The sequence below is a fragment of the Lobosporangium transversale genome (genome assembly GCF_002105155.1).
Source record: "Lobosporangium transversale strain NRRL 3116 chromosome Unknown BCR41scaffold_13, whole genome shotgun sequence".
Classification (NCBI taxonomy): Eukaryota; Fungi; Mortierellomycota; class Mortierellomycetes; order Mortierellales; family Mortierellaceae; genus Lobosporangium; species Lobosporangium transversale.
In genome coordinates this window covers 24,868-51,654 of record NW_019028991.1, presented here as the reverse complement: position 1 = coordinate 51,654, position 26,787 = coordinate 24,868, and the positions used below count along the sequence as shown (strand labels likewise).

General features: G+C 42.5%; 8 protein-coding genes across 8 annotated transcripts; 7 read left to right on the top strand and 1 right to left on the bottom strand.

The window, feature by feature from the left end:
• Window positions 1-11: 11 nt before the first annotated feature.
• On the bottom strand, window positions 12-1,018 carry BCR41DRAFT_351024 (peptidase S24/S26A/S26B/S26C). Its single transcript, XM_022023722.1, has 4 exons — window positions 865-1,018; window positions 616-722; window positions 321-492; window positions 12-166 (listed from the first exon to the last, which is right to left on the bottom strand). Exons 1-4 carry the CDS (start codon window positions 991-993, stop codon window positions 20-22), a joined length of 555 nt encoding a protein of 184 aa, XP_021882485.1. The 5' UTR covers window positions 994-1,018; the 3' UTR covers window positions 12-19.
• A 1,881-nt stretch (window positions 1,019-2,899) lies between these two features.
• Window positions 2,900-4,325, top strand: BCR41DRAFT_421077 (NADH:flavin oxidoreductase/NADH oxidase domain-containing protein; the record flags this gene model as incomplete). Its single annotated transcript, XM_022029982.1, has 2 exons — window positions 2,900-3,450; window positions 3,549-4,325. The coding sequence occupies exons 1-2, from the start codon at window positions 2,974-2,976 to the stop codon at window positions 4,323-4,325; spliced, it is 1,254 nt and encodes a 417-aa protein (XP_021882484.1). The 5' UTR covers window positions 2,900-2,973.
• Window positions 4,326-4,709: 384 nt separating this feature from the next.
• On the top strand, window positions 4,710-6,969 carry BCR41DRAFT_351020 (hypothetical protein). Its single transcript, XM_022023721.1, has one exon. The coding sequence runs from the start codon at window positions 4,877-4,879 to the stop codon at window positions 6,827-6,829; it is 1,953 nt and encodes a 650-aa protein (XP_021882483.1). The 5' UTR covers window positions 4,710-4,876; the 3' UTR covers window positions 6,830-6,969.
• A 947-nt stretch (window positions 6,970-7,916) lies between these two features.
• On the top strand, window positions 7,917-9,557 carry BCR41DRAFT_334911 (putative NADH-dependent flavin oxidoreductase). Its single transcript, XM_022021961.1, has 3 exons — window positions 7,917-8,379; window positions 8,490-8,619; window positions 8,739-9,557. The coding sequence occupies exons 1-3, from the start codon at window positions 8,051-8,053 to the stop codon at window positions 9,504-9,506; spliced, it is 1,227 nt and encodes a 408-aa protein (XP_021882482.1). The 5' UTR covers window positions 7,917-8,050; the 3' UTR covers window positions 9,507-9,557.
• A 1,020-nt stretch (window positions 9,558-10,577) lies between these two features.
• Window positions 10,578-12,056, top strand: BCR41DRAFT_303704 (hypothetical protein; the record flags this gene model as incomplete). Its single annotated transcript, XM_022020727.1, has 3 exons — window positions 10,578-10,920; window positions 11,038-11,171; window positions 11,283-12,056. The coding sequence occupies 3 exons, from the start codon at window positions 10,578-10,580 to the stop codon at window positions 12,054-12,056; spliced, it is 1,251 nt and encodes a 416-aa protein (XP_021882481.1).
• Window positions 12,057-12,513: 457 nt separating this feature from the next.
• On the top strand, window positions 12,514-14,864 carry BCR41DRAFT_351018 (hypothetical protein). The gene has a single exon (XM_022023720.1). The coding sequence runs from the start codon at window positions 12,682-12,684 to the stop codon at window positions 14,731-14,733; it is 2,052 nt and encodes a 683-aa protein (XP_021882480.1). The 5' UTR covers window positions 12,514-12,681; the 3' UTR covers window positions 14,734-14,864.
• Window positions 14,865-15,053: 189 nt separating this feature from the next.
• Window positions 15,054-17,286, top strand: BCR41DRAFT_351016 (hypothetical protein). The gene is made up of 8 exons (XM_022023719.1): window positions 15,054-15,153; window positions 15,256-15,359; window positions 15,464-15,496; window positions 15,616-15,752; window positions 15,970-16,141; window positions 16,253-16,269; window positions 16,369-16,731; window positions 16,850-17,286. Exons 1-8 carry the CDS (start codon window positions 15,133-15,135, stop codon window positions 17,182-17,184), a joined length of 1,182 nt encoding a protein of 393 aa, XP_021882479.1. The 5' UTR covers window positions 15,054-15,132; the 3' UTR covers window positions 17,185-17,286.
• Window positions 17,287-17,369: 83 nt separating this feature from the next.
• Window positions 17,370-26,193, top strand: BCR41DRAFT_385546 (hypothetical protein). The gene is made up of 15 exons (XM_022027679.1): window positions 17,370-18,611; window positions 18,705-18,813; window positions 18,905-19,080; window positions 19,208-19,592; window positions 19,682-19,801; window positions 19,884-20,072; window positions 20,178-20,464; window positions 20,557-21,538; window positions 21,653-22,429; window positions 22,545-22,846; window positions 22,941-23,295; window positions 23,388-23,549; window positions 23,676-23,847; window positions 23,951-24,595; window positions 24,780-26,193. The coding sequence occupies exons 1-15, from the start codon at window positions 17,569-17,571 to the stop codon at window positions 26,105-26,107; spliced, it is 7,032 nt and encodes a 2,343-aa protein (XP_021882478.1). The 5' UTR covers window positions 17,370-17,568; the 3' UTR covers window positions 26,108-26,193.
• The last annotated feature ends 594 nt before the right edge of the window (window positions 26,194-26,787 follow it).

Below are 26,787 nucleotides of genomic sequence, written 5' to 3'. Positions count from 1 at the left end.
AGATAATAAAGTTCACGAATTATTCTATATCATTCAGTCTATTGTATAGCCTGTGTCCTGGTGCATAATGTATACGGTTTCCTCTTGGTTTATCAGGCACTTTGCCGAATCTGTCGAATGGATATAAGATATAATCAACTTTGGCTTTTATAAGGCCCAATGGTACCTGAATAAAAAGTAGAGAACCACAATGTCCCCCAAAAGCATGCACAAGTTTAGTAGAGCGTAAGTAAATAGGAAGGTCAGATGTGCGGATCAAATTCCAAAGCAAAAAAAAAGCCCCCAACTTTTTTTTCCACAAGGCACTCTTTCCATCTTACCGGTCCAAATCGATTGCTATCATTGCTATGAAACATTTCATCGCCTTCAATCCAGCAATGCCCACGAGGAATTCGCACGTAATCCTCTGAGTAGGGAGGCCGCGTTTGCACAACATCGCCTTCTAAAGCTATGATACGTTTAATGATTGTCTTTTCTGGCTGATCAGGGTGTCTACGGTTAAAAAAAAAAAAAAAAAAAAAAACCAGAGTTAAAATGAACACTTGCGGCAATTAATGGAAATGAAGCAGAATTCGCTTGCATCTTCACTCCCGTTGCCTTATTAATAATTGTTACCGTAAGGTGACTACATCGCCAATTTGGTAATCGAACCGGTCGATTGCCCAGTGATTGAAAAGTACAACATCTTTCCGCAACATATTGCTGTCTGGATTCAAGGTTGGCTAAAGTCGGTTTAAGCATGGCATTTCCGGAAAAAAATATCAGCTTCCTTCATATACTCATCATGATGCTGAGGTTCTTCCTTGTATATCATGTAAACTACTTCTATATCCTTTCTTGCCAGGTAATTGTAATGAAGCTTGCCTGCATTGATCTTCCATGTACTGTCCCGAGACTATAGCCATGTTCTACAAAGTATATTCCAACCGGCACCCAGGGTAAGCACAATTTTAAGAACTGACGCGTTGCCGTTCCAAAAGCTGTAAATGACATTGTGAAGAATGAGTAACAAAAAAAGGATCTCATCCATTTTGTTCGTGACCGTGTTTAGAAAAATCATGCTGAATAATATTACAGCTTTGTCACGCTACCGAGGAAACCCTTACAACCCTGATACTGTCGCGAAGGATTTGAACTCCTCGTGTCGCATTTGAGACGATATTGTGGAAGGCATACTTTACCAATATTTTCGCATCACGTTCAAAATTTATAGGCCGGGAACAGGAGATAAAAGCCAGAAGAGTGAAAATGGTGAAGTTTAATAGTTGCGCAGAGAGCGGAGATAAGTAAAAGAGAACGTAGTGTACCGTATTGATATAGCTAGGTTTTGCACCCACTAGCGCGTAAATAAACTTGCGTATGCATCCATCGCACTTCTTCAGTTCGTGTTTATCATATCAAGCAATATATAAAAGATGTCGAATTGATCGGAGCGCTGGCAGTGCCAATAGCCAGTAGTTTCCTGTGCTGCCTATACTAGTAAAACCTTTCTAGCACAGAGAACTGGGCTTGGCTTGCTTATGGGTTAAAAATTTCATGAGCAACGCAATAAATGTCATGGTCCCTTTGTATGTGCCGAAGTCTGTTCATGCACTCTACTCTATTTCTATAAATCATGCCAAATGCTCAACTATGACTTGGACAAACAGGGTAGTCAATGGGAGGCTTAAGCCTGTGCTAAAGTCAAGGATATTCTCTGGCAACCCCCTCTCTGCATTCTACAAAACCTGCCTTCGTTCAAAACAAATGGCTGTTGTCCTGGAATTTAAATCATGGATAAATAAATTCTAGGAACATTTGTAAGCCATAGCCTTACAGCAAAGTTATGATGCTAAATATAAATAAAGAGCATTGGAGTGATCCTTGACAATGCGCTGACAAAATGAGTTAATGGTTGTCGACAGTGTGTGAGAGGTGGCGATAGCAGTAATGGAGATGATTTTTTTATTGATGGGAGCCACCTTGGATAAGATGCTGTCCTTTTAGGCTGAGTGTTACTGAAAAAGACCAGGCTTGAACCACACAACTCAAGATACTGAGTAGATTAGTGGCCTTTGGCAAATGGAGTAAACTACAGAAGGGACTTCTCCATTTTAATAAAATATCAGAACTAAACTCCCTATGACTCTATTCCATGAATGGCACCGGATTTCATCTGTTGTTATTATTTTACATATCTAAGGATGTTCTAATACATCTATTACGATAGGATGTGGAAGTAAGAGATTGCGTACATATACTAGATTAAAAAACTACAAAAAGTACAACAAGAATCGTGCTCAGTACGAGATAATTCTTACTTCGCTGTTAAGCTGGACAGTTCAAGGCTGGTCTTAATCCATGTACTCCACATTGATAGTAAACATAGGCAATTGGAAGGTAGATGGTGTTCTAGAAACATTGAACCAGAGCTTTGGAAGTAATATATGTATACATGTACCTTTAGGTCGTATAAAAAATAGGCTAAATCACAAATGATCTCCGATTGGGGAGGAGAGTAAAAAATGACCGTGACACGTTTTCTTATCACCACATGCCCAAAATTTAAATCTCACTCTTAAGACCTGCCTGCTCGCCTTTGGCTCCACTTTCTTACACGACGCCTATTAAAAGTCCTGGTTTCGATTGTCGATAATGAAATTAACCAACCAGTGAATCAAGAAATAGAGCCATGAGAACTGTCGATTGCCATCTTTCTAGCCATCTTTTCCATATCTTTTATTTGAAAAGCTCTTATTACAAATATACATAAAATTTCAGTTTTTGCACTGACGTCTCTGATTTTCCGGCGTTTCGGCTACTGTGACACGCTTGCCTTCAATGAATTATTCAGCATTCTCGTAGGAAACTGTCACACTTTTACTATATTAACCTACAGCTCGACCCTCACCTTTGTCCCATCCTCATCCTCTTCTCCCTTACACACACACACATCAAGGAACTTCAAGAACACAAGCAACGTCCTCAAGAAAAATGCCATCCACTAACAATGCCGAGGCTTCCTCTGCCTACGAGCCTTTGACCTCTAATCCTAGGCCTTACTTCGCCCAAGAGAACCACTACATTGAACAGCCCCTTGCCCCTGGCACTTACATTGGCCCTATTGATGCCTCGCTCCCTGGCTCTGACAAGATCCCATTGCTCTTTCAGCCCTTTACGGTCAAGGACTTGACAATTCCTAACAGGATTGTAGTCGCTCCTATGTGCATGTATTCATCTAAAGATGGTTTCTTTACCAATTTCCATTTGGCCAGCATTGGTTCGTTTGCGATCAATGGTGCAGGGCTGATCATCCAGGAAGCTACAGCGGTCCTGCCCAATGGAAGGATAACTCCTAGTTGTGCCGGATTGTGGGACGATGCTCATGTATACAAGTTCAAGGAAATCGTGGACTTTGTGCATGCTCAGGGAGGAAAGATTGGCATTCAACTCGCACATGCTGGTCGTAAGGTAAAATGGCTTGAAACAACAATCTTATACCAGGTGGCTCAATTTAAATTTGAAAGAACCTCATTTAATCTTTTTCTTTCTGAATATGAAATTTACAGGCTTCTGCTCGGGCCCCATTTACCAAGCACGCCGAGTCTGATTTCTGGTACGACAATGTCGTCGCTCCCACTGGTGGTGCTGATTTCCAATGGGATCATCATCATGTAGTACCTCGCGAAATCACTCCCAGTGAGATTAATGAAACTATCCAGGCTTTTGGTGCCGCTGCTGCCCGTGCTGCCCGCGCTGGTGCAGATATGGTTGAGATCCATGGAGCACATGGATATTTGATTCATAACTTTTTGTCTCCCATCACCAACAAGCGTACAGACAAGTATGGAGGCTCGCTTGAGAACCGTGCCCGCTTCTTGCTCGAGGTCATCGAAGCTGTCCGTGCCAACTTCCCTGCTGAAAAGCCCATCTTCCTTAGAATTTCCGCTTCCGACTTAGTAGAGGAGGTCGTTGATGGACCTTCTTGGGATATTGAGCAATCAATCCAGATTGCTAAATGGGCCCATGATGCAGGCGTAGATGTGCTGCATGTTTCTTCAGGTGGTAATACTGCTCAGCAGAAGATCAAGGCTGGCCCTGGCTACCAGGTCCCATTCGCAGAGCGTATCAAGAAGGCTGTGCCTGGATTGCACATCGTTGCAGTAGGCATCATCATTAATGGGAAGCAGGCAGAGGAAGTCTTGGAACAGGAAAAGGCCGATTTGATCGGCATCGGTCGAAGCTTCTTGAGACATCCAGAGTTTGCATTGAATGCAGCTCGCGACTTGAACGTCAAGGCTGCGTTTTCCCAGCAATATACTCGCGGCCGCACCATCTATAGTTAAAAAAAAAAAAAAAAAAAAAAAAATAGATAAATAGACAAGCCAAAATATAATAGGATACCTTTCGTGGTATTTCAAAATTGTGACCCATATTAAGTAATAAATATATATATCTCCCAACAATCCACAAGGAATACAAAAACGTTTACAAGTAAAAGTTTGTTGCGTAACGAGATTTTAGCTTACCATGATCTGCATGCCAACAACAGATCAGACCCTACACAGTGCCGTTGTATACTTGTCTTACATCACTTTATGGCAACATGTATTTTGATTTTGTTCGAGACAAACTAATATGAACTGAAACCAAACATGGCCGGCAATTTCAATAACTTTTTTCCTTTTTTCCTTCTTTTTCTCTTCAAGAAAGTCATTGACGACATTGACGAAGAGATCATTCAATTTAATGCATACACTGCGATCCTTTCTTTTCTTCTCTCATCCTTATACCCATTCCCCTAGCTATACACTCTACTCATTCATATCCCACTACATTGAAAGCACAATTTGAGCTGGGTTAAAAAAAAGAACCCCCGACTTTTCTTCCAACCGCCATGTCTACCTCATCTTCTAACTTCGTACATAATGTTGTTCGTGCAATTCAACTGGCGGTCTCCATCTCCATCCTAGCGACAGCAGCATTCCTTCTTCACTATCGAACGGAAGCTCATTCTAATTTCACAAACGAACCTCTGTTCTCATGCATCTCTGGGAGCGTTGCTTTCATTTATGCATGCTGGGCCATTCTTAACCGTCGGCGACACCCTGAAAACCATAAATGGATCTATCTTCATGGGCTATGTTGCCTCATTGTCTGTGGATTGCTGATCACAGCCTCGAGCTTAGCGTTCATTTACATCAAAGATGGAATTTTGTGCGAGAGATTTGAGGATATACACGGTACTCATGCACAAGGCAGTCAATCGAACCTTAACAGCTTTGCGGATCACCCAGAATACGAGGAAGGACGTCAATATGCGCCCGGCACAATATGTGAGAACAGTTACGAAGAGATGGACAAAGCTTGTGCAGTCATGGGGATCTTGGGCGCCTTAATGTGGCTCATCGATTTCGGGCTAATCTTTGGACTCTGTGGGTCTAGTAGCGCTTACAATGATCAACGTAGACGTCGCCAGCGAGGGCAGATTGGGCCCAGTGACCCAGAAGATTGCTATGTTGCTGAAGGCGTTCAAAATGGAAATGTTTCGCAACAGCAGGATAACAATAGGCAGGGTGTTGGGATTGAGGTACCAGACCACTACCGTTGTGACACAAACCAACGTAAATATGCATTGCAAAGGTTAGGGCAGAGGACTATAGAGGGCTCTAAGAGTCATATTCAAGAACCGATCCCATTGTCGGTTCAACAGCAAAATTATCTCAGTGATCATAAACACGACCGATATATTTTCGATCCTTCAATAGCAGTAGACGCCTCAGAAGATCGTGAAGGCAAAACGGCAACCACACCATCAACCGATCCGATACCATTATATAGCGTTGACAATACCAATTCAATTGAAGCCAATCAACGTTATTCATCTCGTAACGGGAGCTTAAAGGCGCCTATATATGCTCTTTCCCCACCTCCTCTTCCACATATAATGGGGGAACAGCCTTCAGAACCACACTCACGCTCTGAACAAGTGACACAAGGGATAGAAAAATATCCACTTACATCACCAACAATGACCATGTCCGAGTCATTTCTCCACCATCAGCAGCAGCAACAAGGGCAACACGAGCAACACGAGCAGAAGGATTCGTCGACTGAAAATCAGCTGGCAGGCGCAAAACTGATAAAAAGCAGCCAGAAACCGTCTGCGTCTCATACTATAATCAGCGCGCCCCCGACTGTGCCCTCTCTATGTTACACTGAAGCCCCATCCGGACCTACTTGCTATATTTTCGACTCGAGCTCACACAATTATCGTCCTGGTTTTGTCAATTTGGTGACACGAATCGAGAGGCAACAAAGCCGCAAAAATGTTGCGAAACCGGAACCTACAACATATGTGCAATCATCCACGTCGCTGGGCTCTACTCCACCAATAGGATTCAGTATACAAAAAGCTGGACATGCAACTGACGTAGCATCTAGAGATGAAAGTAGGACGGTAATTGGGATAGAGTCAACTACTTTACACCCCACAGGAATAACAACTACTATACGAAGCCCTATTACCCATAGCCACTCCAGAACGGGGGACTCATACTTTACTACGACGACTGAATCAACTACATTACCTATTGGGGCGGAATCTTCAGAGAAACAAAGCCAGGTCAACCTGGATCAAACGCTCGATAAAGACGACATCACACCGCAGTTGGTTACGAATCAGTCTGAAAAGAAACTAGTTAGAGTCAAACATCAGACATCTAACTTATCAGCAACGACATTGAAAATTCATAATAACAAACATAGCGACATCAGTTCGGATTGTACGGGTCCTGCATCGCCAACCTTGTCGTCGTCATCAAGATCGCTTTATATTGGTGATTTCTAAAAAGGAAAAGTATAATAAAACTTTAAATGGTAGCTTTAGTTGTTCAGCCAGAAGCCTTTTTTGTCAGTCAATAACGATGGAAGTAGGAGATATACCTATATCCCTCATCAGAATGTAAAATATATCCCTTAGCAAGAAAGCATCATATTACAAATAAGAAGACGAACTCTTTATTACGACTTTTGCTATATGTTATGTGCTGATGATCTCTAAACGCTCCTTGGCAGTAAAAAATATATACACTGGCTTCCGCAGGGTATGTAGAGTCCTCGCCAAAAAGTCATAAACTGGATATATTTTAAAGTACTCAATTTGAATTAGAATTTGAAGAACAAAAAACCTACGTACGAAGACAGTAACTCATATACTTTTTGAACAGAATGAATGAATCGGATGCCATGGCCACCAAATCAATTCATCGTCGTTTTTGATTATAATTACTAGAATTTGCTAGGAATGGACAACTTCATTCTTGATCTCATTTTCTACCTCATCCTCATTGCCAACCTAATTTACTCGCACTCTTGAAACAGTGGATCTTACGCCAGATACTGGAAGCATGTTTGATGTGAAAGAGGATAGCGAGTCTGAGGAATATCTTGTTGACGCTTCCGTAAAAAATAAGATTTTGAGTTTGTACAAATTTTAAAAATGGAAGTATTCTATTCAATTTAAAAGCCTAAAAACAATATCCAGTTTATGACTTTTTGGCGAGGACTCTTCGTTCTTTTGGACTTTACTTCTTCTCCTTCAGATCCCTACGTCTCTCCTAGACATGTATGGTTTTTTTTAGATTGACTAGGGCAACTTTTAGTATCTTGTATAATAAGTCTTATTAAATTAATTTAATGAAATCATCTAATTGCATGTGTCCTCTTCAATTATAGTGTGATTTGAGGACCAGCTCCGACACTCTACTTAATGGATTTGGAACTTATTGCCCAGCATGGTTCAAGAAATTGTATGCAGTAAAATAGAGTTCCTGAGAAAAAAAACCTTATTGTCTCATGCATTTTACTAATCACCTTCCCCATGGCTTTGGTTTCTAACTTGACTACAAATAGAACTGTTCTCATGCACTCTTACGACCACACTATCTCTCCCTTCAATCTTCATCATTTATTCCCATAAGAGATATCCATTTCCACATACTGCCGTCTCGTCTCACCTCATATTACCAGGAATTCACAAACATCAACAAACCCAGTAACTGAAGCAAACATGCCTCCACAGAAAATCATTTATGAGAAGGATAAAGAACAGATCATTGGCTATTCTCAAGAGCGATTCAGTATTGATCAGCCAGTTGCTACTGGAACCTATCTCGGGCCCATTAACGCTTCGTTGCCTAGAGCATGCGAAATCCCTTTGCTCTTCCAACCTTTCCAAGTGAAGAGCCTAAAGTTTGCGAATCGATTGCTTGTTGCACCAATGTGTACGTATTCTTCTAAGGATGGCTTCATGACCTTATTTCATTTGGCTCATTATGGATCGTTTGCAATCCATGGTGCAGGTCTTATTATCACAGAAGGATGTGCTGTTGAGGCAAGGTTAGACCTTTTTCTTTTTCTTCTCCTTGAGGGTAAAAAGTTGATTAGTAGGGTTTATGAGGCTTTTCTAAAGATATCAATGAATAAAATTATCTATTATAAAATCAAAGAGGTCGAACTAGCCCACGGGATGCCGGAATCTGGTCGGACGCTCATATCCATAAACTGGAGGAAGTCATTGAATTTGTCCACTCTCAAGGATCCAAGATTGGTGTCCAACTTGCCCATGCAGGACGCAAAGTAAAAATTATATCTTAACGTTGTCATAATGATTTTTTTTCCTTCGGAATGAAGTTGCCTGTATTCTCAAAACTAACCTTTGCTTTGAATTCTTAAAAAAAAAAAAAAAAAAAATGAAGGCCTCAATGCCTGCTGCTTATTCTACACTTCCTGAGTCAGACTTTTGGCCCGATGATGTCGTAGCGCCGAGCGGTGGAGAGGAACATAAGTGGGATCATGAACATGTAACGCCGCAAGAACTTTCTATCAAGGAGATTCAGGAAGTTATTCATGCTTTCGGCCAAGGTGCCCGTCGTGCTGCTCGCGCTGGTGCAGATATGGTTGAGATCCATGGAGCACATGGATATTTGATTCATAACTTTTTGTCTCCCATCACCAACAAGCGTACAGACAAGTATGGAGGCTCGCTTGAGAACCGTGCCCGCTTCTTGCTCGAGGTCATCGAAGCTGTCCGTGCCAACTTCCCTGCTGAAAAGCCCATCTTCCTCAGGGTCTCCGCCTCTGACTTAGTAGAAAAGGTCATCGATGGACCTTCTTGGGATATTGAACAAACTGTCCAACTTGCGAAATGGGTTAAGGAAGTGGGTGTGGATGTATTCCATGTGTCCTCTGGTGGAAACGTGGCCCAGCAGGTCATCGAAGCTAGGCCTGGTTATCAAATACCCTTTGCAGAGCGTGTTAAGAAGGAAGTTTTTGGATTGTATGTGGTTGCAGTCGGTCACATCACCAATGGCATACAAGCCGAACAGATATTGCAAGAAGGACAGGCCGATATGATTGCAGCTGGAAGAGAGTTTTTAAGGAATCCATGCTTTACAATGACAGCTGCCAAGGATTTAAATGTAATGGCGAAAGTCTCTCAGCTATATGAACGTGGCCGTCGTTAACACTTTCTACCATATTTGCTCTTACAATTTGAACATGGATATCAAACATACCACATAAGATTTTTTTTTTTTTTTTTTTTTTTTTTTTTGAGGAATAAAGGAGAAGCTTTAGTCGATGGATTGCGGGTCAAAAAGTGTTTGATATGGGCTAGACGTAGCTTCTCAACAACAACAAAAAAAAAAGGTATTTGACGCCTATGAATAGAGGAGTAAATTGTATCACCTACCTATTGTCCTGATGCCGAACAATACTTTCGTGATTCAAGAAAAGTACGAACATGTATGCCTGGGAAGAGGCGCAGATATCTGACTTCCAATACGTTGTACAAGGAGAGCATCGTAGACTACGCGTTTTTGCCTCTTCGGCATGTGCGTCTCCCGTTAGGAGTATGATTGGAGCACAATTAGGGGTGTGGGGACCAACGATTTCGTTTTGCGCAAAACTGAATGTGAAGGAGAAAAAAAAATTGTACTATGCATGCTCACAGCTAAGAAATACGGTTCTGCGAACCACAGCAAGTTCAGATAAGGAAGTCGCACCTGAAAATGAGGGTGAAGGCTGAGCGAGACTACTAAGGGTCATAAAGGGCAGAAAGAGAAGAGAAGAAACAAGAGAGAAGCAAATGAGGCAAGAATTATTAAAGTTGTCGAGGACAAAGTTAGAAAAGGATATTTGCTAAGCCCGCTCACTCACTGTAAATTTCAACTTTAAAATCTTATACTTCTCAGGCAACATCCATCTCCATCTCTCTTTCCTTTTGTCAAGAAAACAAAAAAGGTTGCATGATTAGTGGCCAGAGCTAATTGCGGCTTTTTTTTGCTTACCTTGTTTAATAATTAAATACATTCACTTTATTACAATGAAATGTCAGCCACCCACCGTGATTCCTAATCCTCAGCCACCGTTTGATGGAATAGCGAGAATACGTTTAGAACGTCTAATAACAAATCGTCCCTGAAGCCAACGATTATAAAAACCAGGACAGATCCTCCTTTTTTTTTTATTCCCTTCCAATAATCATCTCCCAACCATTTTCTTTAATTCTGAATACCTATCACACCTTTCCCACCATGATCAACGACGATAGCAACGCTAAAATCGAGCCTAAGCACTACGTCGAATCCGAAGTTCGACCATACACGCAAGAAGAGCAATTCTTTGTCGACCAACCCGTTATCCCTGGTTCTTACGTTGGTCCAGTTGACGAGACTCTCCCTGGCGCGGACAAGGCCCCTTTGCTTTTTCAGCCCCTCACGATCAAGAATTTAACAATCCAGAACCGCATTGTGGTCGCACCCATGTGCCAATATTCTTCTAAAGACGGTATCATGGGGGATTACCACCTTGTCCACTTGGGCCAATTTGCACTGAATGGCGCTGGACTTGTCTTAGCGGAGGCAACTGCTGTCGAAGGTAAAAAAAAAGGATATTTGTCCTCTGGCCCTCTATGCATTAATACCTTTTCAGTAGACTATTTGTGTACAATGAACCATTATTAAGAAACTTAATTTACGGACTTTGGGTTCATAGCGCGTGGACGCATTAGCCCTCATGATACCGGCATTTGGTCCGATGCTCATATCCCTGGCCTGAAGCGCGTTGTCAACTTTGTCCACGCCCAGGGATCCAAGATTGGTATCCAGCTTGGCCATGCTGGTCGCAAGGTAAAGAAGACTTGACTCCTCTACATCGAGGGCACTACCTCAAGGTTATTTCCATGTCTAGTTTTACTGAAATGCTTTTCATCTTTATCTATTCCATCTATTTCACTTCAGTCGTCTGTACCTGGGTACTACGCAAAGCTAGAAGACTCAGACTACTGGCTTGATGAAGTTATTGCCCCCACTGGCGGCATTGCATATGATCACCACCACCGAGTGCCTCGCGAGCTGCATATTGACGAGATCCCTGAGGTTATTAAGGCTTTCGGTCAGGCTGCTCGTCGTGCTAACGAGGCAGGAATGGATACTGTTGAGATTCATGCCGCTCACGGTTACTTGATTCACCAGTTCCTCTCACCCTTTACCAACAAGCGTACAGACAAGTATGGTGGTTCGCTCGAGAACCGTGCCCGCCTCTTGCTTGAGGTTATCGAAGTTGTTCGTGCCAACTTCCCTGCTGAGAAGCCTATCTTTGTCCGTATCTCAGCTTCTGATAATGTGGAACATTTGAAAGATGAGCCCTCCTGGGACATCGAACAGACAGTTCAAGTTGCCAAGTGGATTCATGACGCTGGTGTGGATGTTCTCCATGTATCTTCTGCTGGCAACGTGGCGCAGCAGCAGATCAAGTACGCGCCCAGCTACCAGGTCCCCTATGCAGAGCGTGTTAAGAAGGCAGTTCCTGGATTGTTTGTGATTGCAGTCGGGGTGATCACCAGTGGTACGCAGGCTGAGCAGATCTTGGAAGAGGGCAAGGCTGATCTGGTTGCATTGGCAAGAGGATTCTTAAGATATCCTAATTTTGTATACAATGCTGCAAAGGAGCTGAACGTCCGTCCCCGTTACACTGCACAGTATAACATGTTCCTTTCCAAATCGACTTTGTAAAAAATCAATATTCATAAATGATACTCATATTCATCGTTCCAAGGTTACCCAGCAATCCCCTTATTAATGATAAACAAGTAAAATAAGAGTGCAAATTAATACAGAAGTAAAGTGCTGCGGTTATCACTAATATTCGACACGCGTCATGCATGGACGATCTTATTGCAGCGTCAATTGAGTGAAACAGCATAGCCTCCCTTTTTGCATAAAAGAAAAATGTTTGCTGCGCACTCATGACGACAGGGAACTTCATTTAGCCTGACTTGGCATTTCCGATTGGGAAAAATACGGAAACGCAGGGCGCTCTTCCCGGAAAAAAAATATAAAAGAGCGGGTGTCAGAAAGTCTGTCTTAAAAAGGGAATTTTTAATAATATCTTCATTTCATCCTTGTGCCACGCTGCTTTTGCTTGGTATTAAGATGGATCCTGAATGGCTTTCTCTCGAGCCGTCTTTGGCTTTACGTCGTTTTTTTACAGCTTGTTCAGTTTTGTTCTCAGTCTTTTCTTCTAGCCTTTTTCTATTACTTCCTATTTATTCCAGCATTCTCATTCACTTCGGTTTTTTTTTTGTTGCATGTCTTCTCACCTTAGCATTCGCCATTGAATTACATTGTCCTCTCACTAATGGAGCATGCCACAGAACCTTCTCCGCTGCCTGCAAAGCTGCGCTGGCGTCCTTATGCCGACAGAAACAGCCTTAAATCTAAAAAGAGTAAAAAAGCAAGTGAACAGAAGCCGCAGCAAGATCAGCAACAGCAGCAAGAAAAGCGAAAAGCACATTCTGCTCAGGATGTAGATGTCAAGGCACTGGCACACAAGGTCCGAGAAACCAAACAGCGAGCGCCGGTTGCAGTGCAGCTGCAATGGGAAGAAGCTGAGACCATCGAATCCATGAGCCATGGTGGGCATCCTCATACTCGCCAACATCATCACAACCACAGACGCCCCATTCCATCAGACACAGTATCGACTGTCAGCACTCCGTCCTCGTCAGACTGTAATATGTCATCCTTGCCATCACCACCATTGTCCAGCTCACCGATCTTCACTACACTGGCACTACTTGAGTCGACAGGTGAAGGCACTGGTCTGGGTAAGATCAAGGCGACGGTCCCAGGATTGACAGGCGATGGGCTCTCCCTTCCAACGATTGAATCCAATAATGTCTATCAAGTGGCTTTGAATGCTTTACTGGAGAACCATCGTAAGAATCAGATCCTAGATGCAAAGCAGGCGCCTTTACTTGCTCTGACAAGTGTTCCTGCGCCTATTTCTATAACCAGCCCTCCACTGATGCTTACAGACTTGGTACCTAGTCACTCCGTCTTTCCTATTAGAGGCGACAGGCTCACCTCATCTGGCTTACTTGGCATTGCCAGCATTGACGACCTTCTTGCATCCTGTGGATATAAGGATAACGGGAAGGACAATCGCAGTAGTAGGACACAGACTGCAGCAAACGCATTTGCATCGCCTGCCACAACAGACAAGTCTTCGCTACAATCATCACCTCTCCACGGCATGGCGGATGATCTAATTCACCAGCGTTTTTCCTCACCTTCTCTTTTGGATATTTCATTTGACATGCTGGTAGCACATACATCAGAGTTGCTGACAGAAACAGACAGCAAACAGCTTTTGCTCCAACAGCATGAAGCCCAACGCCAAGAAACGCACGATCGAATGGAGCATTTAAGCGTTTCACCAGCTCTATCCTCTGCTAGCACCATCACTAATTCGTTTACAGACATGATCCACGATCTTGCTTCCCCTTTCCTACGCCATGCTTCGCATAATGACCCACTCATCAATGGAAATGATGATTCGACATCGTGGCCCTCTCTCTTCCCCAATAGCGCTGAGGATGGGTCAAGTCATGGTTCTTTTGACAATCCAAACCTCGCTAAAATATCGACACAAATATGCCAGCCTTTCGACACCAAGGTTTCATCAGCGCAGCAAGTGTCAGGTCCATCGATCACCCCTTCACCTTTTTTGGAAAACATCTCTGCTGATAGTTCTCCCACGCTTATGGCCCAGCTTGATCTTTCGCAAGAAGAATTAGATCCAGAATGGCTTTCTTTCCTTGATGACTCATCACCGATATTGGGTGATATGGATAGTGAGCTTTCTAAAGGGTTGTCATCTGAGAATGAGAACACTCCATTGTCTCCCATGAAAGCTCAATCTCAAACGCCAGTGAGTCCGAAATCATCATCAAGTTTAGAAGCAGTTGGAAATTGGGCCAACAACTTCCTCAAATCTAATGCAATGGCTCCAACAGGGCATCGCGGGTATCCCTCGGCTGGTACGATGGGATCCTTAGGTAGTGCCGGTGGGTTGGTACGAGCCTTCCAGGGCAGCAGTAGTTTTCAACAAAGGTCGAATTTCCACACAAAGGCTTCGTCTCGGACAGCAATGGCTACGCCTACGGCTTCAACTGTTTCATCCAAGGCTCTGCCAGAGAATAAATCTCGAGTGACATCCACACCAAAGCATTCTGAGAGTACAAAGAACCAACAGTCATCTCGGTCGGCTGTCGCACAGACCACAAACAATAGCAAAACCGAAGTAAAAACCCAGCCCAGCGCGATCGATATAAAAAATGACAAGGAGGCTGAAGGACTCAGTGGTCTCATTGGATTGTTTCGAGGTCTTTGGAAAGGAAAAGATTAATAGATGTAGATGTGTAGTCCTTGTCATCTTGAAAATGGCAGAATGTAATTTTAATATCTTGTTTTGTATTTTTAACCTATTGCTTTTGAGTAATGAGTGGTTTGTGAGGATTATAAATGTCATCATCAGGGGACCTTGATTGTATGGAGAAGAGACAAAATAAGAGGTGAGGGAAGCACATATCCGATCCCACTACTTTTACACTAAATCGTTGGCACAGAAGGGCGGTGCAAACACAGGAACATGCACTCCGCCCAGCCCATCTTACTGGTAAACACAGTGACAAAAGCTTGTGTACCAAACATCTTTTGTTTCCTTATTCTAATTCTCATTCCTGTTTGCCATTTTCTTTGCATTCTCCATTGTCATCATAAAGCTCTTTCAACTTCACACATAATCATGCCACTCAAGATACAAAGGGTAGTGTAATAAAAATCGCACACATCAGAAAGAAGTATTCCTGTTTTCCTACACTGTTGCTAAGACTATGCCACGGCTCTTACTTCTATTGTCATTCGATAGAGTGCTGACGAAGCATGGCCACGAGCAACCATGGCCTTGGTAACACTCGAGTCTATCTGTGTCCTCGTCCTCGAGTCTCTAGTCCTCCGAGAGCATATCATACAGTGAGTACCTCACTATCTTCAGTATTTTGAGGCTCATCATTATTCATCAATACCAAATCCACGATCTTCCCATTCAACCATAATAAATAACTATTATACTGTAGCATCCATCAACCACCAGCAGGAAATGCTTTAAGGCAAGTTGAAACTTTTTTTTAAAAAATTGAAACGAAACATATTCAGGAACCTGCAAGCTGACTTTTTTTCCTATTCGCTACCTTCCCATACACAAAATTAACTAAATAAATATCAACAGCACTCCCAACATCATTTACCCTATCCTCTACATGCTTGCCATTGCCAGTGTACTCTCACTCTGCGCAGATGCCATGTACCATCGTAATCAGATCCAGGTTGTCGCCTTCACAATGTTTAACTTTTTGTGCTTTACTTGTAAGTTATTCCATGCATACTCTCCATGCACAGTCTACACAAAGACAAAAGATTACGGACTACACCGCCTCTTGATCTCCTATTTTTGATACAGGTCAAGCAGGGATATTAGGGGAACATTTGTTGTGAGGGACAACTTTAACATGTTGCTAACAAACGTATGCACTTTTTTTCGTTTGAACTTGCATGTTTATTTTTGTGCCCTTTCGGAAATAAGATGGAATCATCCAAACAATCTATGACTGGCAAGCCGATGGAACGGGAGGACCTCTAAAGGCCTACAACGTCGCTATCACTGTCACAATAGGCGTGTGTACCCTCTTCTTGATTTATGCAGTCTGTAAGCTGGCAAAAGTCTTTGGCTGGGAGATGTACCGGTTCTTAGGCGCGTAAGTGATCCTTCTATTTATCCAACCGTCCTTAGGAGACTCTAAACAATTTTCAAGAAGTGAAGTTTATCTTTCTAACGTTTTTTATGACACTTTATAATGATCGATTAGTGATCCGAACATGAGAAGTGAGTCTTTGGCACCAGCTTTGCCCCAATTTCCCAATAAGGCAACAGGACAACCATATTAATATGTTGATTCTTCACAATCCAACATCTAACTTGTAGGGATGCACAAGGGGTACGAAATTCTTATCACCTTACTCAAGTTCGATGTGTTCTTTTTTGTGGCATATGCAGTCCAGATGTTCACATTAGTTGACACTACGGACAAGACAATTGTTGCCACTCTCAGTAATGGCAGGACACTCGCTCGGCATCAGCTTTTGATTGGTTTGGCCATACCTGCATCGATCATTCTTCTTGCTCTTGCCTTCTTTGGCGTTATGAAGGAAAACAGGATTATATCAGTCTTTGTGATGATCTGTTTGATGGCAGTTGAACCCTATTTCATTTATCAGCTTATTTATCTGCAGCTCCCAGAGAACAGCTCACGGTTCATCAACTCTGTCAAGTATCTCACCTTTTTCAGTATGTTTTTTTTGGATTGTTTGCCGAGAACATGAGAATAATAGATGCTTTCAACGAAAGTCTTTTACCCTTGTCAGCCTACTAATGTTTTTTTTTTTTTTTGGGACTGTCTCACTAGTTGCTGTAACGATGGTATTGGTATTGGCAACACTCGTCTTTATGGTCTACTGCTTCCGTAATTTCGGCAAAGGCTTATTGATCTCTGAAAAGAGTCGGATTGCAAAGATTAATAAACCATTTGAGATTGATGAAGATCCTATTGAGGCTGTACCTACCGTTCTAATAGACTCAAAGCAAGAAGAGGGGGTGTCGCAGCAATTGATGGCATATCCAGCACTAAAGAAGATCCAACAGGATTACCGTATCAAGCCTTCATCACATGACCGCAATTCGAGCAACGAGAGGTATTCGTCAGGATCATATGGAAACAATTCAAAGATGGAAATCGATTGAGCGGTGAATGTCCTTTTGTAATATACACGTACCTTAATAATAAGAGTAACAACAGTAAATGAAATGGCGCAGCGCAAATAAATAAATAAAAAAAGACGTCACCAAGTTGCATTCAAGTATATAATGACCGCGATCCCCACGAAACGCGATTTTTTTTTTTTTTTTTTTTTTTTTCGTTCCTTACCTCATCATCGATATTCTATTTTCAGTAACACATTTCGTGCATTATTCAAGCTCTGTCTCAATTTCGATTTTTTTTTTTTAAGGTGTGGAAAAATTTATTCCCACACACCTCCTATATCGCTTCATTTCACCTGACCGGTGAAAATAATCCCTATATATCTTTATTAGGCCCCACCTCATCCTGATTTTTGCACTGTATTAATGTCGATACTCACTCAGTTTCAAGAAGACTATGCTCTCAAGCCCGAAGCGCGCGTCGACCTGGTCAAATCTTTGACAACGGGTACGGAGGAGTATTATCTCTACCGCCTTCGATATCTCTCGCAACAGCTCCAATCTGGCGAAGAACCAGCCACGGCTCAAGTCATTGATGAAGCTACAGCTTTGATCAAAGAGGCTGAGAGTTCGAATGTAGTCAAGGACATCGAGCAGTTAAAGCAACTGGAGACACAAATTGCATTGCTTGCGTTTCCGGTCAAGCCTGATATCTTATTGAAACGACTAGACCATGACCCTAGTTTAGCTACCATTAACTCCAATCAAGAGTCACTTCCAGAGCAAGATGCTGATGTTACTACTGCTGCCGAAAGCGCAGTAACTGAGATTGAATCTCCTTCACTCGGCCTCAATGATTTGCCTACAGCCCTCGACCAGAAGATGGTGAAGACTGAGCTATTGGTCGAAAAGTTACTGGACCGGATTCAAGAATTTAAATCCTATCCATTAAATGTTCGATCAGATACGTGGCCATATTTGATTGCACAGCCAAGGATGGAGACCATCCTGGAGCGGATGAACTTAGACCAGCTTAAGCAGCTGTTCTATGAGCTTGACATCAAGTATTCGCCAAAGAGTCTTGAAATCATTGGAAGAGCTGATACAAGTCAGTTTGACAGAGTAGTGGTGCAGATAGTTTTGAGACTATATCAGCACAACAAATTCTCGTTCTCTAGCCCATACGGCTCTAAGCTCGAGTCCCTAACAAGGGCTCAGTTGGAGGCAATCAAGAAAGAACAGCCACGGGTAATGGACGATGAAGGCTTTGTTGGAATGATGGAACAGAGGATCATACCTGAGCTGTTTCCAGAGAATAAAGAAAGGGCCTATGAGGATTGGTTAAAGAGGATGCTAGCGTTTGTAGAAGAGTTGTCACCAAAGTTCAACCGACACAAGTTAGCGGTTTACCTATTGAGTCTGGAACGTGGTCTCGCCAAAGGCATCATGGACAAGGCAATGTTTTTAAGGTGGGCTTTTATTTACGCTTCCGTAATACAAAGGATTTGTACACACCAAAATAATCCTCATGGCTATGTTTGTTGACTTTGTTTAAAACGTAGATATGTTGAAATCCCACGGAACCTAACCAGCTACCGTGCAAAGAAACGAACAGACGTTGAAAAAGGCGATTACGTGGAGTTGGGTAAAGGCCTAGCTCATTGGTCAATGGTAAATGATTGCTTCCAGGCATCGCTTTTCCTTGCTTTACGGTATTTTATTTAATAAGCTTTTGTAACAACGCATTATATTAAAACCTTAGAGGATTAGTCCCGCATCGCCCGAGCGTGATAGTGAGGTCGTGAAAGAACATCTTTCTTATTTCATGCTTGAGGCCAAATCCTCAGATGAGTTTAAACAGTATTTCGAGACGGCATTTCTGGATCCTCTCTTAGCACGCGTCATGCTGACCTCTGGAGACAAGGATGTTACAAAGTGGTACGTCTGGTACTTTTCTTTTTTTTCCTTTTTTTTTTTTTTTTTTTTTTTTTTTCTTATGGACCTTTTTTCTTTGATTCCTTGTATGCGAAAAAAAAAAAAAAAAAAAAAAAAAAAAAAAAAAAAGGTCTGGATTACTTGCAAAAAATGAAAGTTTATCAGAGCTTACAGAAAAGACCAGTCTCAAGTTTTCACCGGACAATCCCTCAAAATTTCTGCCATCAGATCCTGTGATCTTCAAGCTGAGGGTCAAAAACGCGAAGCGGATCCTTATCCGTGTCTTTGAAGTCAAAACATTTGAGTATCTACAGCAACATGGTGATTCCACCATGGGCCAAAAATTAAATTTAGATGGCCTGACGCCCAACTGGGAACACAATATAACTCTGGACCGCCCAGCGATCGAAATGCACGAGCTCAAGGTCGAACTTCCAGAACTAGCCAACAGGCGAGGCGCGTTTGTCATGGATGTGATCAGTAACGGCGAGAACAGTTCTGCTTATTTTACAAAGGTAATTTTTTAAGGTTACACACTTTATTCTCGTATGACAGAAATTACAAAGATGAGCTCCAAAAAACCTAATTAATGTTATTGTGATAGGGCTGCCTTGATTTTATCGAGAGACAAAGTATTGCAGGGCATGTCTTGACCATCATTGATGAAAACCAGAAAAAACTCTCCGAGAAATGCTCCGTGTGGCTGAGCGGCTATTATTACAAGGTATACAACTCAAAACTCTGTTTAAAATAATCTGGCATGACCGATGATACTTAATGCTTCATTTTTCTTGCTTATTTCATAGCCAAATAGAGATGGTGACATTATCATTCCTTACAGGAATCCATCGTCAGCGGGCTCAGATCCATATATCTATCTCATTCACAACGGTTTCACGACTCGCCGTGAGTTCTACCATAGAATTGAGGATTATGTTCTCAAGCTTGCATGCCATATCGACCATGAATCTTTTATTGCTGGGTCAACAGCTAAGGTAATTTATTGAGCCTGTGCATCGGATATGCTGTGCATTCGTAGACCACCCGCGGATATGGGCGGATTACTCACCTACTCTCTAATACCTTGATGTTCAATGCAGATTCTGGTGAAACCCACTGTCCAGATTCAAGGAAGTACCATTACAATCTGCCCTATTAGGCTCCTTGAGCAAGTACAACTATCAATCGAAGCCAACGATACGAACAGTATCCGATCGACCACAACAGTCCCAGATTTTAAAGTCCATGACCTAGACTGGACAGAGTACAATTTCCAGGTTCCAGAAAACCTGTCAAAGCTGACCGTGACACTCTCAGGCAAGGTCAAGGTCATCTCGAAAGGAGAGTTTCAAGACCTTAATGCGTCTCGCAGTTTCTCATTTGGCAGGTAAAATAAGAGGATAGGAATGGTTTTTTTCTCTCATTAATGATAATGATACGCTAGTACTTATTTATTTTATTTTTATTTTATTTTTAAAGTCCATGCTCGGATGAAAAGGTGAACCTTGGAGAGAAGTATGGTTGGGTGAATGTACAAGTCCCAGGCGAGTTTGTCACGCTGCTTCAAAAACAGTCCGATGGATACAATGTCCTTGCTCTTGGCAAGAATGGCGAGAAGCGGCCATGTATCCCACTAGAACTTGAAGTCGAGCATCCTCTCCAACATGAGCGACTCATATTCTGCTTACGAACAGATGACAACGGCCAGGTCCATTTGGGGCACTTAAATGACATTGAACAACTTGTCTGCCTGACCTCTAGAATGAAATGGCAGATCTGCGGCCGTGAAAAATACACATATCCCCCCAAGGTCCACAGTGTTGAGGGAGAGCCCATCTGCTTGCCTTTAGGGCGACAGGATATGGGTACAATCCGCAAGATTGCCCTCTTCTCGGTCAATGGAGACCCGGATCATGGCCCCGTTTGTGTGTTGGACGACTACACTAACCATATCCGGCTGTCGAATGGCTTATTAACGATTAGAGGGTTGAAGGCAGGGCATTACGGATTCCGAATCGGAGACGAGGTGACCTGCCAGCTTGCAGTCACTCGCACCAGCTCTTCAGCGTCCAAAATCCAAGGACTGGGAGAATATATCGTTGAGTCCAATCCAATGTTGGAAGTTCATGAGACTTCCAAGCACCCGCTGTATCTTACTGAGCCCATGCTTGATACCGAGAGCCGGACGGTTGATATCCAACTTTATAACTGGAACCCTGAGACAAGAGTCATCGTAATTGCTTCCAAATTCGTACCTTACGAAACATCTGTATTTGATGAAATCAAGGCGACGAATTACGAAGCGCTTTGGAAATCCACAAAAACAGAGCTTTCACCAACCTCGTTTAAGACCGGCCGTGTCTTGGGTGAAGAATACCAATACATTTTGAACCGAAAAGCACAGTCAACGCATTGGGCAGGGAACCTGCTCACAAAGCCTAGTGTCTTGCTCACGCCTAGAGTAAGTCAAATTGACTAACAACAGTCAGACATTTTAAGATGAGATAGACTGATAGTTTTCTTTTTTTTTTTTTTTTTTTTTTTTATTTTTTTTTTATTTTTGGTATAACCGCAGAGTATCGCCGACACTACTATGTCCAAGCAGGTGATGCGGGGTGACGATCTTACTGAAACCATTACACAGAGAGCAATGGGAGCGAACGCATCGTGCCTTCGAGCTTGTGGTGCAGATCTTGCAAATGCCCGCATGCTGTTCAAGGAAAGTGGACGAGGACATGAACGCTTGAGTCCACTACTCAACTTCTTGGCGCATCCAAGTGTCGCCTTGGCTAACTTGATCCCCGATGGTTCTACGGGTACTGTTAGTGTCCCTTGCTCGGCTTTGAAAGAAGGAACATTCCTTCAAATTTTCGCTTCGGATGGCTATCAGGCTACTCAACGATCGTTTATGATTCCACGCCAAGCAAACGGTACTTCGGACAAGGAGGGATTCCAGAAGCGTGACCTCCGGTTCAAGAGTCAGATGGACCATACAAAGCATTATATTGGAGATAGAATTGGGATTAATCTGGAACCTCAGGCCCTATCGGCTACTGATGGTGAGCCATCATACTCGGTCGCATCTGTGACACTAACATCAAACAGCAGCTCGTCATCTAATGTTCGAGTGATCAACTCGGTGAGTCAGGTCTACGACTTGATGATGACCCTACTTGCTACAGAAGACCATAAGCGGACATTAAGCAAGTTTGGATTTATCACAGATTGGAATCGTCTTTCAAATGAGGCCAAGAAAGAAAAGTTTTCAAAATGGAACTGCCATGAACTCAACTTGTTTCTCTTCAGGAAAGATAGACAGTTCTTCAACACAGTTGTTGCACCGTATTTGAAGGTATGTTATAGTACTTTTCCGAGGAGCCCTTGTGTTTTTTCAGAGTCGTGTTTTGTTGACATCAAAAAAAAGTCATCAAGTTCACCTAAATCAATTAATTGATGCTTGCTTTTAGAACAAACTGCTGAAGTCGTTCATGGATGATTACTTAATTGACGCCCCACTTGAAAAGTACACGGCCCTTCACGAATTCAGGGTGCTGACATGCATGGAAAAGTGCCTCCTAGCTCAGCGCATCCCTAGCTTAAAACCCGCGGTGGCTCAGTGGCTCAATGATAGGATGAAGCACAGACGTGGGGCAAGCAATGTCAAACTTTTCTTGACAGTTATGAAATCTGGTAGCTTAAAAGCATCGGATGCTAGTGCTGATTTGGGATACTCACCCTCGTCGCCCAACTATTCCCCTACGGATCCCGTGTAAGTACCTTTTCATCGATTGTTCAAACCGTCTTTAATTCACTTATTAAGAATCCTTTTTTTTTTTTTATTTTATTTTTTTTATTTAATTTAGTAATGATGAGGATGATGAGGAAAGCGATGAAGATATGGGCTTTGCTCTTATTGATGAAACCCCAAGCAGAGCTATATGTGCTACCTACAATGCTAGTTCTCCTCCTCCTCCTCCCCCTCCCGCCCCTATGGCCAGAATGGCAAGAGTGTCAGCTTCCGGTGACAGAGATCGATCCCAAGCGGAGAGGATCTTGAACAGTCGGTTTAAGCCTGTGGACCTCACCAAAGAAATGGCAGAGACATATTACTATGGTAGACAGGATTTCATAAACAGCGACAGTGAATATGAGCCGAACCAGTTCTGGTGGGATTTATCCCAATGGGATGAATTTAAAGGTGGACCGTTCCTGTCTCAGGTAAAAGAAAAAACTAGAGCGAGGAAAGCATTCTCATTGACCCACGATTATTGAATTTTATTTTTTTTCTTCGCTGCAATACTGAATAACAGAACTTCGTAGCGAACGCTGGATCATTTACAGATGCAATGGGTACAATTGCTCTACTGGATGTAGCATTCCGTCCAAAGAATACATTGTTAACACGCTCCGCGAGCCATAACTTAGTTATCTCATCGGAGTCGCCTGCCATCATTTTCCATTCTTCTACTAAGGTACCGTCTTTTTCTTTTCTTTTTTTTTTATGCGACTGAAAAATTTGATTCCACGTGATTTAAAGCTTTACGAATCATTTATCATGGCCATCCGTTATTCTTTATTTTTTTATATATCTCTATTAGGAGCTGGTAGAACCACCTGTGACGGGATCAGTCCTGGTGACCCAACAGTACTTTGAGCAGACTGAAAAGGCCACATACGACGAAGTTATGAGGGATTATGTACGTCGATACATCCAACCAGGTACCGAATTCAGGCCACTCGAATCTTATGGCGCCCATGTTGTCTTGATGAGTAAGTTGAAATATAATAGAATGGTCTACGTAAATATGTTGGTGCCTCAATGATATGAATACTTAACTTTTTTTTTTTTTTTTTTTTCATCTCTTTTCCTTAGATGCTACTCCTAATCCGATGAAAGTACATTTGGAAGTCCAGCTTCCTCATGGGTCAATCTCGCTCTATCATAGCCTGGAGTCAGGACAGGACATCGAGCTTGAGCCCCATGGAACATTCCAGTACGAGTATGGATTCTACTTCCCTGAAGAAGGCGACTTCCCCCACTATCCAGCACACGTATCGAATTATGAGGATGTGATCGCGTACGCAACCCCTGCAACTCTTAAAGTCAGGGCCCCAGAGCCTGGCCACAAGGAAGCGACAGACACTAGAACGTGGAACTATGTCCTCAAGCATGGTAGCAAAGACGACATCTTGAATAAACTAAAAACCAGCCCATTGGATAATTTGCCGACCGATCAGCTGTTACCTCGGCTATATAAGGATAGGAAGTTCTTGCAGCAAGTGACATCAGCACTGCGTTTGCGACAAGAGTATAATGAAGCGATCTGGAGCGTCGCTTTGACAGGCCAGGATCAGGAATTAGTCAAGGAATATCTAATGAATCTACCACCGTCTACTATTAACACTGGAGATTGGTTTCAATCAAGCGTATTTGTCCGAACAGCCCGCTCAAGGCTAGAGGGTCCATGGGATACCTCGCTTAAATATCTGGAATACTTCCCTTTAATCAACTCGAGAGGTTAGTTTCCTCCTATCCATTTATTTAATTTTTTTTTATTTTTTTTTTTTTTATTTTATTTTTAAAAAAAAAAAAAAAAAAAAAAAAAAAAAAAAAAAAAACTGTGTATTCGATTGAATATGGAGTAGATCGAGTCAACTTATATATACATTGCTTTTTTTTTTTTTTTTTTTTTTTTTTTTAGCCCATAAAGCTACACGTACCGCTGCCATTTTGAATGATCGATTCAGAGATCAATATGCGCGGTTCTTGAGAATGTTAAGCCAAAAGCCTCATCATGACATTAGCGATTTGCTAGTATTGATTGTCTACCTCTTGGCGCAGGACCGAATCGTAGAGGCCAAGGACAAGTTCCAAGAGTTATCCGACCTTATGAAAAACAGAGGTAGTCAAGGAAATAGCTTACAACAGCTCCAGTATGACTACCTCTGGGCATACTTGAGCCTGTGTGTGGAGGTTCAGGTTGGCTCTGTAGCCTCAGATCTGGGGCTAGATTTATCGGGAGTCCAGAAATTGCTAACCAAATACCGAGACTATCCTGTAGAGCGCTGGAACAAGCTGTTCAAAGACATGCAGTTGTATGTTGATGAGGTTATACAATCGATGGCTGAAAACGAGATATCCTCCTCTTCTACTGCTTCCAAGGAAGGCCAGTCCACCTCGACATCATCAACTGTTGTAGCAGCTGTAAAAGCTGTCGCTACTGCTACAGGCGCTGGCGGGGATCATCAACAGTCGAAGGATACTTTTAATGGAGACGAAGGGGAAGAGGATGACAATACTGAAGAACCCGTAATGGTGGACTTTAAGATTGGGGACAGAAACATGCTGACTGTTCGTCATCGTGGTGTGCGAGAAATCACTGTTGAATATTACTCGATCGATGCAGAGACCATGTTCTCGGCTTCACCTCTTACTCTGAGTGATCAAGGAGAAACTGAGTCGATATCATCGGATTCGAACAGTGACCAGAATTGGTACAAGAAGAATAATAAGCAAGACGATTCGAGCAACAGCTACCGTCTCGTGAAACCCAATGGTACGGATAAGCATGTTGTGCAACGAGCAGTTGGCAGCGATGGAATCTTTGTAGTTCCGCTTTTGCCTCAGTATTTGAATTCGAACGTGATGATCTCTTTGACAACGAGCCCACCTTTGGCTACGCGTACTTGGAAGGCATATTACTCACAAACGATTGCGGTGCAGTGCGTGGAGCGTATGGGTATGATGAGGGTTGTCTGCAAGACCGATAACCGTCCGATCCGAGGAAGCTATGTGAAGGTGTATGCAGAGATGAAACAAGGTGGTGAAGCCGTGTTCTGGAAGGATGGGTACACAGATTTAGTGGGTCGGTTTGCTTACGCGTTGGTGTCTACGGGCGCTGCAACAACAGGATCGGGATCATCGGGATCAAATGATGCGGGACTTGGGGGTGTGAAGCGATTCGCAGTATTTGTGGATGGTGGACGAGAGGGATGTGTTGTCAAGTCTTTACCTGTGCCACCTGTGTAACTATGTATCTGATACAAATATACTAATACATATAAAACCACAAGGTGTCAAAGTGTGAAATAAAGCTCTATCAATTTCCTGAAATTGCATTCCCGATTTTACTTGGCCCTTCCCTACTTCCTGTTGACTGTTCAGCCACCTGAATGCTTCAAATATGAACGAATAGTCTTGCCTAAACAACATACCCAACTGTGTTTCAGATTCAAAGCCAAGGATTGTATGTAGGGTATGATTTATTGGCTTTTTGGTTTACCATTTTACATTTAGATAAAATATAATATTTATTATATATATATATTATATATATGTAATTGTAACAGACTACCTGTTGGTAAGGCTGGCTGGTCTAAGCAAAATTGTTGAAATGATTGGCTTTCACTCTGTCGGTGACTCCTAGAAATTTGTCTAATTTGTTTTATTTGTTGTTTGGTTGGCTTGTCATTTCTTTGAACAGTTACACTCAATACCCAATGGATTTCAAACTCACATGTGGCCACATGCACACGCACACAAAAAAGAAGTTTGATCTTCGTGAATGTTTTAAGCAAGTAACAAACATTGGTGACACCTCAAAAGAACAACTCGCCTTTGCAGAAAAAAAAAAAAAAGTATAATATGAACATGAAGATGAATTTGATGAGGCAAAGAGTGGAAATGTTTCCAATGTTCCCTCTGAATAC